This window comes from Anoplopoma fimbria, chromosome 9, assembly GCF_027596085.1.
Source record: "Anoplopoma fimbria isolate UVic2021 breed Golden Eagle Sablefish chromosome 9, Afim_UVic_2022, whole genome shotgun sequence".
Taxonomy (NCBI): domain Eukaryota; kingdom Metazoa; phylum Chordata; class Actinopteri; order Perciformes; family Anoplopomatidae; genus Anoplopoma; species Anoplopoma fimbria.
In genome coordinates this window covers 605,039-621,857 of record NC_072457.1, presented here as the reverse complement: position 1 = coordinate 621,857, position 16,819 = coordinate 605,039, and the positions used below count along the sequence as shown (strand labels likewise).

The window sequence follows — 16,819 nt, the reverse complement described above, 5'->3', positions numbered from 1 at the left end:
GTTAGATATAATATATATTTATATATTTAATATATTTATAAACCCTGTTTAGATATAATATATTTATATATTTAATATATTTATAAACCCCGTTTAGATATAATATATATATATATTTAATATATTTATAAACCCTGGTTAGATATAATATATTTATATATTTAATATATTTATAAACCCTGGTTAGATATAATATATATATATATTTAATATATTTATAAACCCTGGTTAGATATAATATTTATATATTTAATATATTTATAAACCCTGTTTAGATATAATATATATATATATTTAATATATTTATAAACCCTGGTTAGATATAATATTTATATATTTAATATATTTATAAACCCTGGTTAGATATATATATATATATTTAATATATTTATAAACCCTAGTTAGATATAATATATATATATTTAATATATTTATAAACCCTGGTTAGATATAATATATATATATTTAATATATTTATAAACCCTGGTTAGATATAATATATATATATTTAATATATTTATAAACCCTGGTTAGATATAATATATATATATTTAATATATTTATAAACCCTGGTTAGATATATATATATATATTTAATATATTTATAAACCCTGGTTATATATATATTTAATATATTTAATATATTTATAAACCCTGGTTAGATATATATATATATATATTTAATATATTTATAAACCCTGGTTAGATATAATATATATATATTTAATTTAATATATTTATAAACCCTGGTTAGATATATATATATATATATTTAATATATTTATAAACCCTGGTTAGATATATATATATATATATTTAATATATTTATAAACCCTGGTTAGATATATATATATATATATATTTAATATATTTATAAATAGATATAATATATATATATTTAATATATTTATAAATATAGATATATATATATATATTTAATATATTTATAAACCCTGGTTAGATATAATATATATATATATTTAATATATATATGGTTAGATATATATTATATATTTAATATATTTATAAACCCTGGTTAGATATAATATATATATATTTAATATATTTATAAACCCTGGTTAGATATAATATATATATATTTAATATATTTATAAACCCTGGTTAGATATATATATATATATATTTAATATATTTATAAACCCTGGTTAGATATAATATATATATATTTAATATATTTATAAACCCTGGTTAGATATATATATATATATATTTAATATATTTATAAACCCTGGTTAGATATATATATATATATTTAATATATTTATAAACCCTGGTTAGATATATATATATATTTATATATTTAATATTATATAAACCCTGGTTAGATATAATATATACCCTGGTTATATATTTAATATATTTATAAACCCTGGTTAGATATAATATATATATATTTAATATATTTATAAACCCTGGTTAGATATAATATATATATATTTAATATATTTATAAACCCTGGTTAGATATAATATATATATATTTAATATATTTATAAACCCTGTTAGATATAATATATATATATTTAATATATTTATAAACCCTGGTTAGATATATATATATATATATTTAATATATTTATAAACCCTGGTTAGATATAATATATATATATTTAATATATTTATAAACCCTGGTTAGATATATATATATATATATATTTAATATATTTATAAACCCTGGTTAGATATAATATATATATATTTAATATATTTATAAACCCTGGTTAGATATAATATGGTTATATATTTAATATATTTATAAACCCTGGTTAGATATAATATATATATATAATATTTATATATAAACCCTGGTTAGATATATATATATATATTTAATATATTTATAAACCCTGGTTAGATATATATATATATATATTTAATATATTTATAAACCCTGGTTAGTTAGATATAATATATATATATTTAATATATTTATAAACCCTGGTTAGATATAATATATATATATTTAATATATTTATAAACCCTGGTTAGATATAATATATATATATTTAATATATTTATAAACCCTGGTTAGATATAATATATATATATTTAATATATTTATAAACCCTGGTTAGATATAATATATATATATTTAATATATATAAACCCTGGTTAGATATAATATATATATATATATATTTATATATTTAATATATTTATAAACCCTGGTTAGATATAATATATATATATTTAATATATTTATAAACCCTGGTTATTTATATAATATATATATATTTAATATATTTATAAACCCTGGTTAGATATAATATATATATATTTAATATATTTATAAACCCTGGTTAGATATAATATATATATATTTAATATATTTATAAACCCTGGTTAGATATAATATATATATATTTAATATATTTATAAACCCTGGTTAGATATAATATTTATATATTTATATATTTAATATATTTATAAACACTGGTTAGATATTATATATATATATTTAATATATTTATAAACCCTGGTTAGATATAATATATATATATTTAATATATTTATAAACCCTGGTTAGATATAATATATATATATTTAATATATTTATAAACCCTGGTTAGATATATATATATATATATATATATTTATAAATATATAATATATATTTAATATATTTATAAACCCTGGTTAGATATAATATATATTTAATATATTTAATATATTTAATATATTTCCCACGGGGGTTTTGAATGAGTGACGTCACCAGGTCTGGCGGTCACGTGACGCTCTCTTTGTCTCTGACGTTGCTCCGGAGCAGCGACACCGACGCGATGGACGGCAGGAGCTACGGTCCAGGTAACCGACCACCGACACCGAGCACCGAGCACCGACACTCCCGTACCCACCCTCTCCCTCACCGGAGCTCCGTGTGTTACCAGTGAGCCGTGAGACGCGGTGTGCTAACAGCTAACAGATAACAGCTAGCAGCTAACAGCTAACGGCTAGCTGCTAGCTGTTAGCCGCTAGCTGTTAGCTGCTAGCTGGCTGCTGTTTCACATGTCTGTGTCGTTCTTTAGTGACAGGATGTCGGTAATTAATCCGTCGTAACAGGCTTAGGTAGCATTAACGGAGAGTAGCTAGGTTAGCCGCTAGCCCCGCGCTGTGCTATGCTAGCTATGCTATGCTAGCGTAGGGGATACCTGCTAAAGCTAGGAAGCTAATTCTGTTAAAATGGAGTCTGTGTGAAAAAAACACCTTTTTACAGGTTAAGTGATAAAATGGCCGCCTGATGAAAAACATTCAATAACAAGTTTAACATCATCACGTGTTCAGAGAGACTAGAGAGACTAGATACTAGAGAGACTAGAGACCAGAGAGACTAGAGAGACTAGATACTAGAGAGACTAGAGACCAGAGAGACTAGATACTAGAGACCAGAGAGACTAGATACTAGATACCAGAGAGACTAGATACCAGAGAGACTAGATACCAGAGAGACTAGAGACCAGAGAGACTAGATACTAGAGACCAGAGAGACTAGAGACCAGAGAGACTAGATACTAGAGAGACTAGAGAGACCAGAGAGACTAGAGACCAGAGAGACTAGAGACCAGAGAGACTAGAGACCAGAGAGACTAGAGACCAGAGAGACTAGAGACCAGAGAGACTAGAGACCAGAGAGACTAGAGACCAGACTAACAGACTAGACCAGAGAGACTAACAGACTAGAGAGACCAGAGAGACTAACAGACCAGAGAGACTAGATAGACTAGAGACCAGAGAGACTAGATAGACTAGAGACCAGAGAGACTAACAGACCAGAGAGACTAGAGACCCTAGAGATACTAGAGACCAGAGAGACTACAGACTAGAGAGACCAGAGATACTAGAGACTAGAGACCAGAGATACTAGAGACCAGAGAGACTAGAGAGACTAGAGACCAGAGAGACTAACAGACTAGGGACCAGAGAGTCTACAGACCAGAGAGACTAAGAGACTAGAGGGTCTAGAGAGACCAGAGAGACTAGAGTCTACAGACTAGAGAGTCTACAGACCAGAGAGTCTACAGAGAGTCTACAGAGAGACTACAGACCAGAGAGACTAGAGAGTCTAGAGTCTACAGACTAGAGAGACCAGAGAGTATAGAGTCTAGAGAGACCAGAGACTACAGACCAGAGACTTACAGACTAGAGTCTAGAGACTACAGACTAGAGTTTACAGACCAGAGTCTTACAGACTAGAGACTACAGACCAGAGTCTAGAGACTACAGACTAGAGTCTACAGACCAGAGTCTTTCAGACCAGAGTCTTACAGACTAGAGACTACAGACCAGAGTCTTACAGACTAGAGACTACAGACTAGAGAGTCTAACAGACCAGAGAGTCCAGAGTCTAGAGACCAGAGAGTCTAGAGACCAGAGTCTACAGACTAGTCTACAGACTAGAGTCTACAGACCAGAGTCTTACAGACTAGAGACTACAGACTGGAGTCTACAGACCAGTCTGATATATCTACTGAACGCTGCTGGACTGCTTTCACTTATGAACACATAAGGAATGCTTTAACTCAGTACTGTCGTCAGTATTTATCCCACTTATTCCATCGATTAATCAAGTAAATCAGAAAACCTTCATTAAATATGAAAAAGACAAAGGAGGCAATGACGCACGTCTCTTATTACTCGTTGTTTGTCAACATGTGTATTGCTTAGATTTCAAAGAATAACTCAATCTATTTAGTGCATTTAGCATAAGTGCCATATCACAAAACATTTGCTGCAATACAAATAAAAAGTCAATCAAAAATAATTTCAAGATACTTTAATAAGATATACTCAAGCTAAAACTAAGGCATACATTAATATGATAATAATAATAATAATAATGATCCATAAAGAAGTTGTGTTTTGTGTTTTGCAACTTATCCATCAGAAGCACAACTTTTAACCAATCCCAGCTCCGGTCCTCTGGACGCTTCCTGCTCAGAGGCGTCAGTGTTGTGGTTTTGTGGTCGGACAGTTCTGTTTACAGACGCTTCGTCCTGAAACTCTGGACTCTCTGACCCGTCTCCTCTCTTCATCCCTCACTATGTTCTCTTTGTTCCTCCGTTGAATTCCACACCCTCTCCTTCACGGCTGTATAAAGTCGTTTAATCCGTATTAAAGCTGTTTGTGAAGTTTGTAATTACCTTTCCACTCTCTTCCTACAGGTTACTCCAGTTGGGGAGGTGGCAGTTCAGGCAGCAGAGGTGAGGAATGAGTGAATAAACTATAACACGCTATATACTACTACGATATATTACTACAATGTACTATGTGCTAAATCACTTTTTACTACATCATCAGACACTGGGCTCGGTGTTACTTCTACTACACTTTATATTTTTATTCTTGTTATTTACTTTTAGTTTTACTATATTACTTATTTCTATTTTATTCTATTTTGCACTGGTGCCAGTTTTACTTCTTTTACACCTATTAATTGTTTCTCTTTTGTTCACATATTTTTATTGTTTTTTCTTTTATTATCACTTGTGTTGTAATCTTTGAACTCTGGCACAAGAATTTCCTTCTGGATTAATAAAGTTTCTATCTAATCTTGTCTTAATAAAGTCGATCAATGACACCCAAACATGTTGGTCGTATTGACACCGTTTGTCTCTTCTCTCTGTCAGGTTCTGGTGGCTTTGACCTGTATGGGGGAGGCTACAAGGACTCCATGTCCGGGCTCGGGGGCTATGGGGGGGGAGGAGGAGGAGGCGGAGGAGGAGGAGGAGGCGGAGGCCACATGAAGAGAGGTCTCTCCGGAGGGTCTCTGCTCTCGTCCACCGGCACAAACGCAGACGCCGTCATTGCCAAGATCAACCAGCGTCTGGACATGCTTACTCAGCTGGAGGGGGGGCTGAAAGGGACCCGAGGTGACAGGTAATACCGCTTTACCTTCTTCCTTCGGACTGTCTTCAGCGGTACGATACCACGACCACTCATACATGTCTGTGAGATTCATTTCCAGTAGTGTCTTACATGTTATAAAACACAACATATTATGTCGAGGTGCAAACGATCATAAAACAAAAAAAGGGAGCAAATAACTTTAACAGATCTCTGATCACGTTGTTTTTTTCCGTCGATGCTAATAACCGATCATTAGTGATCCATATTGTCAGATACAGATCCCTTTGTTGTTTGATTGTAGCAGCTGGTCTACAAGGATCCAGACAGTAAACTATCAAAAAATGTACTTCTACTTTGTTAAAGTAATTTTATGTCATAAAAACACAAAATTTAAAAGATTTTTTATTGATTAAAACAGATCTCTTCATTATTAGTGTTAATGATGTGTTATAATCTTAGAGCTAGTGTTAGGAAGTTAAACATCATAATTCATCTCTAATATCTATTTTATATTAATGTGAAAACGTCTCCTTCAAACTACTGGATTTATTCTAGTTTATCACCAACACTACATTTTACAGATTACATGTGAACACATCATGATAACGTTATAATTTACCTTCAACCAATAAACATTTAACTAAACAGAGCCTGAACGCATCATAATGTAACTGAACTGAACCTCCGTTAGCTGTTAGCGGTGCTGCTAACGTTACTAGCTCTCCTCCTGTTAGCCGTCAGCGGTGCTGCTAACGTTACTAGCTCTCCTCCTGTTAGCGGTGCTGCTAACGTTACTAGCTCTCCTCCTGTTAGCCGTTAGAGGTGCTGCTAACGTTACTAGCTCTCCTCCTGTTAGCCGTTAGAGGTGCTGCTAACGTTACTAGCTCTCCTGTTGGTTTAAACACAGGTTGGTTGTTTACAATGTAACATTATCAGAGATCAGAGACTAGAAAAACATAAATGACGTCCTGATGTCATATTTTACTGAATATTGGAGGATAACGATCGTCAGTAAAACTTTATTTACACTGAGATGGTTAACGGTGAGGGTTGGTAACGTAGTTTTGATTGTTTTGGGACATAAAGTAAACTTGTCTTTAGCCTTTGAAGACCTTTCCATGCACTTTACACACTTTGGTGAAGAAGCCTCAGTTCCTGTTTGGGATGAAAGCGGGTGTGAGTGGCTCACAGGCTGCAGGTGAATGATCAGTGACTCCACATTCACCATGTTGTGGTTCGTCTCATTGCTGGGAAGAAAATGTTGTTGTGAATCCTTTAGAACCTCAGACGTGTTAAACGCATGACCCCCCTGGTTGGAAGTGCAAATTACAGACCAACTTTTCCATTTAGAAACCGATGACATCTTTGAACCTGAAGCCAGTCCATCTCTACCTTTCTGTCTTTATTTGTCCCCACACTTTTGTTTCTCTCATCCTCCATGTGACCTGACCCTGAGTTCTGGCTTTAGGTTACGCCAGAGAGATGAGTTTCATCCTGTACCAACAAAAACAAAGGCCCCAGTTAATGTAGTGACCAAAGATATGTCACGTCCCAGGTTATTTCTCCTCTTGCATCTGTCTCAAGTCGCCCCTGGTTCTGATGGACCACGCTCGTGTCTGTTCAAGGTTCACAGCCTAAGAAACTGCATTTCCTTTAATCTGCAGGATCCAGTTTGACCTCCACCAGAGAACGTGGTTGATGAGCTTCTGTAAACTAAACAATAAGAGAAAATCATTACTGTGTTTATGAAAGACCACGAGCAGAGTGTAAACTTGTTTTGGATCATCAATGTCTGATCTGATGTGGTTTCTGAAACAAAGCTGGGAGTGACCAAGAAAAGCAACCGGAGGAAGCGAGACCACGGAGGAGAAGGAGCAGCAGGTGGAGAAATCCAGACCCTGACTGCCTCCTTTGCTCTCTGCTCGTCTCTATCAACCCTCTCCCTCCCTCCCCGCAGGTATGACCACTACGAGTCATTCGACTCGCGCGCCCCCGCTCTCACCTCCTCCCGAGATCTCTACAGATCTGGCGGCGGGAGCTATGGTTATGGCGATGGCCGTGAGGACAGCATGCTGCTGAGTCAGCGCGGAGGCTCCGGCTTCGGAGGGGGAATTGGGCTAGGCGGGGGAGGAGGCTTTGACAGCCCCTCCTCTTCCTATGGAGTCGCCAAAGTGCGACAGAATATGAGGGAGTCCTTCAACAGTGGCCAGGGAGGAGGCTCTGGAGGCGGAGGATGGCCTGGAGCAGGCCGACGGTCCCCCAGAAGGGGTGGAAGTGCTGGGGGTCGAGGAGCTGGTGGTGGAGGAGGAGGAGGGGGAGGAGGAGGGTTTGGAAGCCGCAGGTCCGACCCCACTCCTCTAGGCGGAGGTGGGCGGGGCAGTGTCAGCGGTGGCCAGTCCCACCGCGGCCGCTCTCCTGGAGGTGGTAGAGGAAAGCTCCCATCCCTCCTGTCCAACCGCATGTACCCTGAGAGCGGGGGCTTCCAGCAGGGTTCCACTCGAGGGCCTCACGACTTCCCTGGGAGGCACTTTGGAGGGGGCCCGCGGGCCGGCCGGCAGCGGGGCCGCAAGAGACCCCTCAACAAAGTAAGTACCTCCAGCCAAATAAGAGCTCCTCAGACTCTGGGCAGAAGTTAAGCCCTCTCTGATCCCTCCTGTCAGCCCAAAAGGGTCTACCACCGCCACGAGCCATGCAGAGCAGTCTGTCACAGATAATCCCCGACACATTTGACACATCACTGCGTCCAGCCCTTTATTTAATGTGGTCAGAAACGCCTCATGGAACCGCCCCCTTTTTGTACAGTAAGAGCATGTGACAGCCCTCCCTGCCCAGAGGTGATGAATGAGTTCCCTTTGTGGGTTTGATTTTGGATTTCCTTTCCTTTGCCCCGATCCTGGGCGTTGTTAAGACGAGGCTAACACTACTGATGGGAACGGGACACATACAACACGGCTAATTGGCTTTGAGCAGCATTAAGAATAGACTGTTTGTTAGTTCATTATCAGTACGTGTGGTTGAGTTTACACTGATGGTGGTGACTGTAGCAGGTGAAGCCTCAGCGGGACGTCCAGAAGAAGAGGAAGCAGACGCTCACAGCAGCCGATGAGCCGGAGTCCAAGATGAACAGGACGGAGAGTGCAGAGGCAGAAGCTACTCCAGGTACTTCAACAAATACCTCGTCTACGTTTAAAAACACAATGCCGTGTGTGTGTGTGTGCGTGTGTGTGTGTGTGTGTGTGCGTGCGTGCGTGCCTGCCTGCCTGCCTGCCTCATGAGGATGTGCTCTGTTTTAAATAGTGAAAGCAGAGAAGAACGGTGACGACAGTGAACCAAAGACGGTGAGTAGATCTACGGCGCCTCAATGTACTTTTATTGTGATATATATTTATTTACACAATATCTCTTCAAATGAGGAAGAGGTTAGATTGTTCTATTAAGGCTCAGTGACCAAATGAAACACTGTTCTGTTAAAGAGACTTTTTCATTATCAGACCGCTCACATTTAAGACGCATTAGTAGAGGAGATGTTTATTAAATTTATTTCTTTATTAACAATTTGATTTCTAGGTTTAAAGAATGTAACCTGTTTAGGGCTACATTCAATAAATGGTTCTACGCTTCATTCATAACTAATAATTCAAATTCTAAATCAACATTTGAAAGTTGCACAACTTTTTGTTTTTTAATACTTTGGCACCAACGTCCACCTGGACTCCAATAACAACTGATTAGAAGTCAGTGTGACCTCATAAAACACATTTATTATGATGATTTACTAAAAGGATAAAATGGTAAAGTGATTCTATCATTATTATTATTATTATATGTAAAATAAGATTCAGACTCGGGTGATTCAAACATTTCCAACAACACACAAACGGAGGCATCGCTGACGAGTTACTTTTATTAAAGAAAGCTGATTAAACACTAATAATAATAATTAAATTTGAGGATTTTTTTAGGATTCTGTTTGAAGTTATCAACACATGCTTCTATAGAAAATGAGTAATAAGATGTTTTTCTTTACAGGAGCTGAGTCCTGCTGCAGACGGAGATAAAGGTGAGCTCAACTCCACAGCAGTTCTGTTTGTGTCTGTCTGCATCCTCTTCTCTCTTAGACATCAGGCCTCTCTTCAGCTCTCGTTGTTTTCTGCTCAGATTCACCCAAACAGGAGGAGAAGAAGAGTTTGATCGGAGACAAACAGTCCCCGACACAAAGTCAGGACAAGCACCCGAAGATGAGGAAGAGGAGGGGCTTCCTGGAGAGGTGAGAGATCTACGACTTGATTCTAAGATGCATCACGATCCTCTCGAATGATAACTCGATTCTCAACGTTATGATCCCCTGTAACAGTTCTGAGACACCGGTATGTCTGTTCTTTACCGCTGCCCCTGAACGCAACGCAACATAGCGAATAGGCATTCGTCTCGTTTACGTTCTAAGCTAAGTGCTAGCAGAGTTTTGGTTACATACGCTGAGCTAGAGCTTCTTCTTCTGCCCTTTATATATACAAGTAGATTGCAACTTTTTTGGAAGAGGATTTGCGCCCCTACTCAGTCTTTTTGATCAGAGCTTTGGAGGTGTGTTGGACACTTTGGAACCGAGATACAACATTAATCTCCACGTATTTCTGGACACAGAGATCCTCTAGAACAGAACCAGAGCTAAAGTCATGGAGTCTTCATCTCTGTATGTTTAGTTTCACCACATGAACCAGAGAGCCTATAACAGGAGGATTTGTCTGTATTATTTATATGTGAATAAGAGCAGCTTGTTGTATCAAATGATTGAGAACATGATGAAGTATGTGTTTTTACTACGAGGACAGAATAGATTTATTTTCCTCTTGGTTCTCTTTGCAATGCTCTCCTCTAATTCTTACTAATATTAAATGAATAAAAGATATGAAATGAATTCACCAGACCTTTTCATGACCGTGTTTTCCCTTCAGGGTGATGTTCGCCTGCTCGGTGTGCAAGTTCCGTTCCTTCTACAAGGAGGAGATGGAGACTCATCTGGACAGTCGCTTCCACAAGGACCACTTCAAGTTCCTCTCAGGCCAGCTGTCCAAACCCACCACGGACTTCCTCGAGGTGACTGAGCTTCATCACACTTTGACCTTTACCTTCCAATGGACGCCTTTGGACGGTTTATTTTAGCGTTTTGGGGTTAAATGGATCTCTGATGAAGCGATTTTAAAGCTAACGCCCCCGAGGAAGAATTGTATCGTAAACCAAACTCGTCTCAAAATTTATATTCGTCCTTCTGGATCCTTTTTTTTTTTTTTTTTTTTTTTTTTTTTTTTTTGTCCCGAGGACGATGGTACATCCTTCAGCTCGAGCCCTGATCCTCTTTATCTCCCCGCTTTCCTCTCATTCTCCAGCTGCACTATTAACCCTCTGAACACCGAGCTGTTTTGGGCGTTTCTTTGCTCCTGGCATAATTTTTTCACTTCAAAATAAAAGTCCTGCTCCTCTATGGAAACATAACAATCATGACTGGATGTAGAGAGAACTCAAGCATGTCTTTAGTGCAGAATAACAGTTTTAATGACATAAATCATTAAGAAGAAGAAAAAGTTGAATTTCTTTCATATATTATTTTACAAAAACAAAAGTTAAGTTTGTTGAAAGTTAGATTTAAACATATTTATCCTAAAAAAGGAATTTATTGTTGAAAAAACCAACCTAATTGAATAATTCATTTATCGTATGTAGCCCTTGTTAGTATTAAAGGAACAGTAAGCATGCTGTGGTTTTATAGCCCTGCTTGATGCTTGCAGAACTCGGGGGTGATTCTTTTTTCAGCGGAGCAGAGACGTTGGAGCGTAAACTAATAAAGACTTTGTTTTGTTTTGAAGGAGTATCTGCAGAACAAGTTCAAGAAGACGGATCAGAGAGTCAGCCAGTTGGAAAACCACAGTGCTGCGATCTGCCAGGTGTACAAGGAGCAGGACCTCACCCGGGGTAAGTGTCTGTCTGTCTGTCTGTCTGTCTCTGGAGGGGGGGTATTTAAAGTGTTGGCTCACTCCACGTATGTCTCCCGTCATTTCAGATCTCGGCATGGAGCACTTCATGAGGAAGGTGGAAGCCGCCCACTGTGCAGCATGTGACCTGTTCATTCCCATGCAGCCTCACCTGATCCAGAAACACATCAAGTCTCCAGACCACAACTACAACAGGAAGGTAAGGAACGTCCTCCATCACTGCTTTGTTTAGCTCAACAAAGAGGCCTGACCTTCTCTTTTTCATGGAGACATTTTTCATTCTGTTTGACAAGTTCAAGTTTGCCAAAACAGACTCAATATTACCACAGGGTTTAACCCTCTGTTGTTTTTTTTGCTGATCCTGGCCTTCATTTTAACTTCAAAATAAAAGTCCTGCTCCTCTATGGAAACAAAACAATCATGTCTAGAAGTAGAGAACTCAAACCTGTCTTTAGTGCAGAGTAACAGTTATGATGACATAAAACGTTGAAGAAATATGCAAGTTATATTTCTTTGATTATTTATTTTACAAAAATTTGTATGTATATATACAACATGTATACAAATGATAGACAATGTTGGGATATATATATATATATATATATATATATATATATTATTTTAAACTATTTACATTTTAACACCCTCTACTTAAAGGCTCTCGTCCTCTCCTCTCTGTGTTCAGTAGTCTGAAGTTAACAGATTTGTTGTCACATGACTGTTGGTCTCAGATGAATCAATCATGACTTCATAGTTTAACTTTAATGTTTTTTACAGAATCTGTTTAAAGCAAACGGTTCATTTTTAAATGAGACGTATAGAATAAAAAGTTTTTGATTTAAATATAACAATTATATGCTTCAATTTGGCTGCTTTCTCTGATGGAAGCAACTGTCGCAAATGATGTGTTTAAGGACAGTTGGAAAGATGAAAATCTGATGTTTTTACAGCTGTGATAAACTGAAGTTATGGAGATTTGTTTTAATCATGTGATTTGGGGGTTAAATAATAGAAATCAGTTTTAATCCTGAAAAAAACATGAATCTTTCTGTGAGAATGAAATCGCACAAAAGATTTCTGTTTGACAACGTGATGAATGTTGTCTGTGATCACAGGGGATGATGGAGCAGTCCAAGAGGGCCAGTCTGTCCGTCGCACGCAGCATCCTCAACCACAAACTCATCGGAAAGAAGCTGGAGAGCTACCTCAAGGTGCGTTCACTGTCATTGAGGCTTTAGAGCTACCTCAAGGTGCGTTCACTGTCATTGAGGTTTAGAGCTACCTCAAGGTGCGTTCACTGTCATTGAGGTTTAGAGCTACCTCAAGGTGCGTTCACTGTCATTGAGGCTTTAGAGCTAGCTCAAGGTGCGTTCACTGTCATTGAGGTTTAGAGCTACCTCAAGGTGCGTTCACTGTCATTGAGGTTTGAGGCGTTCACTGTCATTGAGGTTTAGAGCTACCTCAAGGTGCGTTCACTGTCATTGAGGTTTAGAGAGAATGTACCGACTAAAGTTTGCTCATCACCAGGGAGAAAACCCCTTCACCGGTAACCATGACGACCAGGATCCAGAGGACTCCATGGTGATGGACGTGTCCGAGCTGGAGTTGACCAGCGAGGCGGCGGACGGCCAGACGGAGGAGGAGGAGCCAGTGGCTGAGGAGGAGGAGGAGGAGGAGACGATTCAGGAGGCGGTCAAGGATGGAGACGAAGCAGCAGCAACAACAACAACAACAACAGAGGAGGAAAAGATGGAGGAGGGAGAGGAGGAGAAGGCAAAACAGGAGGAAGAGGAGGAAGGTTTTGAGGTTGAAGAGGAAGACGAGGGATACGTGGTGCACGACGAGATCGGGGAGGAGGGATTACTGGGCGAGGAGGAGCAGAAGGAAGAGGAAGAGGAAGGAGTAGAGGCAGCAGAGGGAGAGGAGGAAGAAGACAAGAAAGATGAATGACTTTTGCACCGCGAGTGTGACTCCTCAGTACGAACCGGTCGGTGACCCCCCCCCCCACAGTCCCCATTAAACCCAGTGTCATTACCAGGCTTATTAAGAAACATCCAGTCCAGCGTTTCCCCGTCTGACTCGCCTCCTTTTTATTTGTTGTTGAAGGAATAGATCCACAGTTTTGTGAAATCCTCTTCTTCACGGTGTCGTGTGGAGTTTGATGACTCGACAGGCCGTCGTTGATCCGAATGCTTTGGATTAATCGTTAACCAGCACAGTGTGAAATAAAGTTTTATTGACTTTCTTTATCTGTGACTATTCAGTCAAATGTGAGATCAGCATGTTTCACTGTAAACAAATCATCAGCAGGAGAGCTAGTAACGTTAGCAGCACCGCTAACGGTTAAAGTACGATGCGTTCAGGCTCCATTAGGTAAAAGGCTGAAGGTAAATCACAACGTTACTTGTCCCCCTCGTTGATAGACTTTAGAGTATTTCACAGAATGTCAAACTATTCCTCTGAATTATTATTTTTGTGCCTTTTTGTTCAAAGTATTCTTCATTTTGATTTCTTTGTTTGAGTTGTTCATGAAATCACGTAAAGCTGAGAGACATTTAGATCTTCTGTCGATGTTGGACGAGTTTAAGACTAAATCTAGAATCGCTTTAAATTAAATATCATGATTTATTTGCAGGGAACTCACTTAATGTACAAAGAACTCTACCTGAGATTGTTTTAACACTAAATAATTATTAGAGAATAGAGTTCTCTTATTACGTAATGATGGTATCATGTACGTTATGACATAATCCATAGAGGGTAATTATGTCACTGCTGTCATTTACAAACCTGTCCATTAAATAATAAACTTAAAAAATCTATTGAGTTGTTATTTATTTCACATAGTGGCATCGTGCTACAATCAAACTGTGGAGTTTAATGACTGATTTATTTATATTTATATATATACACATACATTTATTTATTTGTTATATTTATTTATATTATTTATTTATTTATTATATTTATTTTTTTTATATATTTATTTATTTATATAAATATATTTTTAAAAATCAAACTACTAAGAACGCCATAAATGAGTGTTTATATACCGGTTCTTTATTTTGACATTTTAACATTATTCCTGTTTCCTCTTGATGTTCTGACATTTAATTTCATAAACAGTTATTGAAGAGAGAAAATAATAATAAACAATAAATGACATCACACTAAATGCTCTGTCACCTGACCTCACTGAGGTTAACCAACTCATTTTAACTCCCTGTAGATCCAATAATATAACATTTACTAAATGAAATAATATAATCATCTACTAAATGAAATAATATAACATCTACTAAATGAAATAATATAATAATTTACTAAATGAAATAATATAATCATCTACTAAATGAAATAATATAATCATTTACCAAATGAAATAATATAATCATTAACTAAATTAAATAATATTATCATTTACTAAATTAAATAATATAACATTTGTCCTTAACCTGATTGAAAAAGTACTAAAACCCTTTAATGTAATAAAATGTCCCGACTGACTAATAATAACTTATTTATGGTGAAACCGATGGTTTAATAATGTTTATAATATGGTTTAATAAAGTAAATAATATGGTTTAATAAAGTAAATAATATGGTTTAATAATGTAAATAATATGGTTTAATAAAGTAAATAATATGGTTTAATAATGTAAATAATATGGTTTAATAATGTAAATAATATGGTTTAATGTAAATAATATGGTTTCATGTCTTTGAGACGTGGACTCTAGTTTCTATGTAGAAGTTTTAACGTTAAACTAACTCCTCTGATTACTCCGTAGCTTCTGACATTTCTGATGCATTAAACATTAATGTTTGGCTAAATGTACCATAATAAGTTTAATTTAGTTTGATGCCAATGGCCATAATTGAATCATATTTACTAATAATTCGCCATATTTCATGTTTTAAATTCACACTAGAGTGCACTAATATGTATCTTAATAGATGTCAGTTTGGGAATATGTTGTTTTGTAATAATATAAATTAATAAACAAAATAACTTAAGATTTTAGTTTTTGTTTCTATTATTTATTTAATTTAACAAAAAATAAATTTTGCAAATAAAACTCTAAAACGAGGGTATTGTAATAAAAAAAGATTTAAAAAATGAGCAGGTTATTTTGTTATTACCAAATGATTATAATATATTCTTAATCATGGTTACCTTAATTAAAGAACAGACTAATACTCTCTGTGAAATGAAATGTTAAGACATTTATTGAAAGTGTTTAGTTAAATAGCGGACATTTTAAAATGTTAACTATTTCACTTTTACCCCCTGAATACCCGGATGTTAGTTGGACTTAATAGATATACAGTAAAATATGTACCTCTGAATAATAAAATAACTGAGGTTGTATAATAAAACAATAATATGTAATAAGTACAACATAAAATAAAACAATAATTCCCTTTGAAGGTTTATTTAAGAACAACTTTAATAACAACATTCTTTTAATCCTCGTGTACGTCACTCACTTATTTACTTCCGGTTTATTTATTTTAACAAATAGATCAAAATAATAATAATAATAATAAAAATAATAGTAATAATAATAATAATAATAAAATAATAATAAAATAATAATAAAATAATAATAATAATAATAATAAAATAATAAATAATAAAAATAATAAATAATAATAATAATACAAATAGTAATAATAAAATAATATAAACATAATATTAGTAATAATAATAATAATAACTTAAAAACAATAATAATAATAATATTAAATATAAATAATAATAATAACAAAATATATAATAATATTATTAATAATTATTATTATAATAATAACTTGTATAATAATAATAATAACAATATAATAATAATAATAATAATAATAACAATAATAATAATAATAATAACTTTATTAATAATAATAATAATAATAATAATAACTTGTATAATAATAATAATAATAACTTGTATAATAATAATAACTTGTATA

The 16,819-nt window shown here is 35.4% G+C and overlaps 1 protein-coding gene across 3 annotated transcripts; it reads left to right on the top strand.

Annotated features, from left to right (window-relative positions):
- Positions 1-2,733: 2,733 nt before the first annotated feature.
- akap8l (A kinase (PRKA) anchor protein 8-like) lies at positions 2,734-14,662 on the top strand. Of its 3 annotated transcripts, none has more exons than XM_054605315.1 (13): positions 2,734-2,825; positions 5,180-5,218; positions 5,645-5,894; positions 7,822-8,449; positions 8,912-9,023; positions 9,162-9,202; positions 9,894-9,924; positions 10,002-10,131; positions 10,817-10,958; positions 11,726-11,831; positions 11,920-12,050; positions 12,967-13,062; positions 13,379-14,662. In XM_054605315.1, exons 1-13 carry the CDS (start codon positions 2,801-2,803, stop codon positions 13,799-13,801), a joined length of 2,154 nt encoding a protein of 717 aa, XP_054461290.1. In that variant the 5' UTR covers positions 2,734-2,800; the 3' UTR covers positions 13,802-14,662. The 3 variants fall into 3 exon arrangements, with proteins under 3 accessions (XP_054461290.1, XP_054461291.1, XP_054461289.1); XM_054605316.1 differs by having other exon boundaries at positions 8,909-9,023; positions 10,023-10,131; XM_054605314.1 differs by having other exon boundaries at positions 8,909-9,023.
- Positions 14,663-16,819: the final 2,157 nt, after the last annotated feature.

Coding starts and splice junctions, on each gene's coding strand:
- akap8l (XM_054605314.1), top strand. CDS start 2,801: ATGGACGGCAGGAGCTACGGTCCAG. Junction 9,203..9,893: donor ACGACAGTGAACCAAAGACG/GTGAGTAGATCT, acceptor TTTTCTTTACAG/GAGCTGAGTCCTGCTGCAGA. Junction 10,959..11,725: donor CCACCACGGACTTCCTCGAG/GTGACTGAGCTT, acceptor TTTGTTTTGAAG/GAGTATCTGCAGAACAAGTT.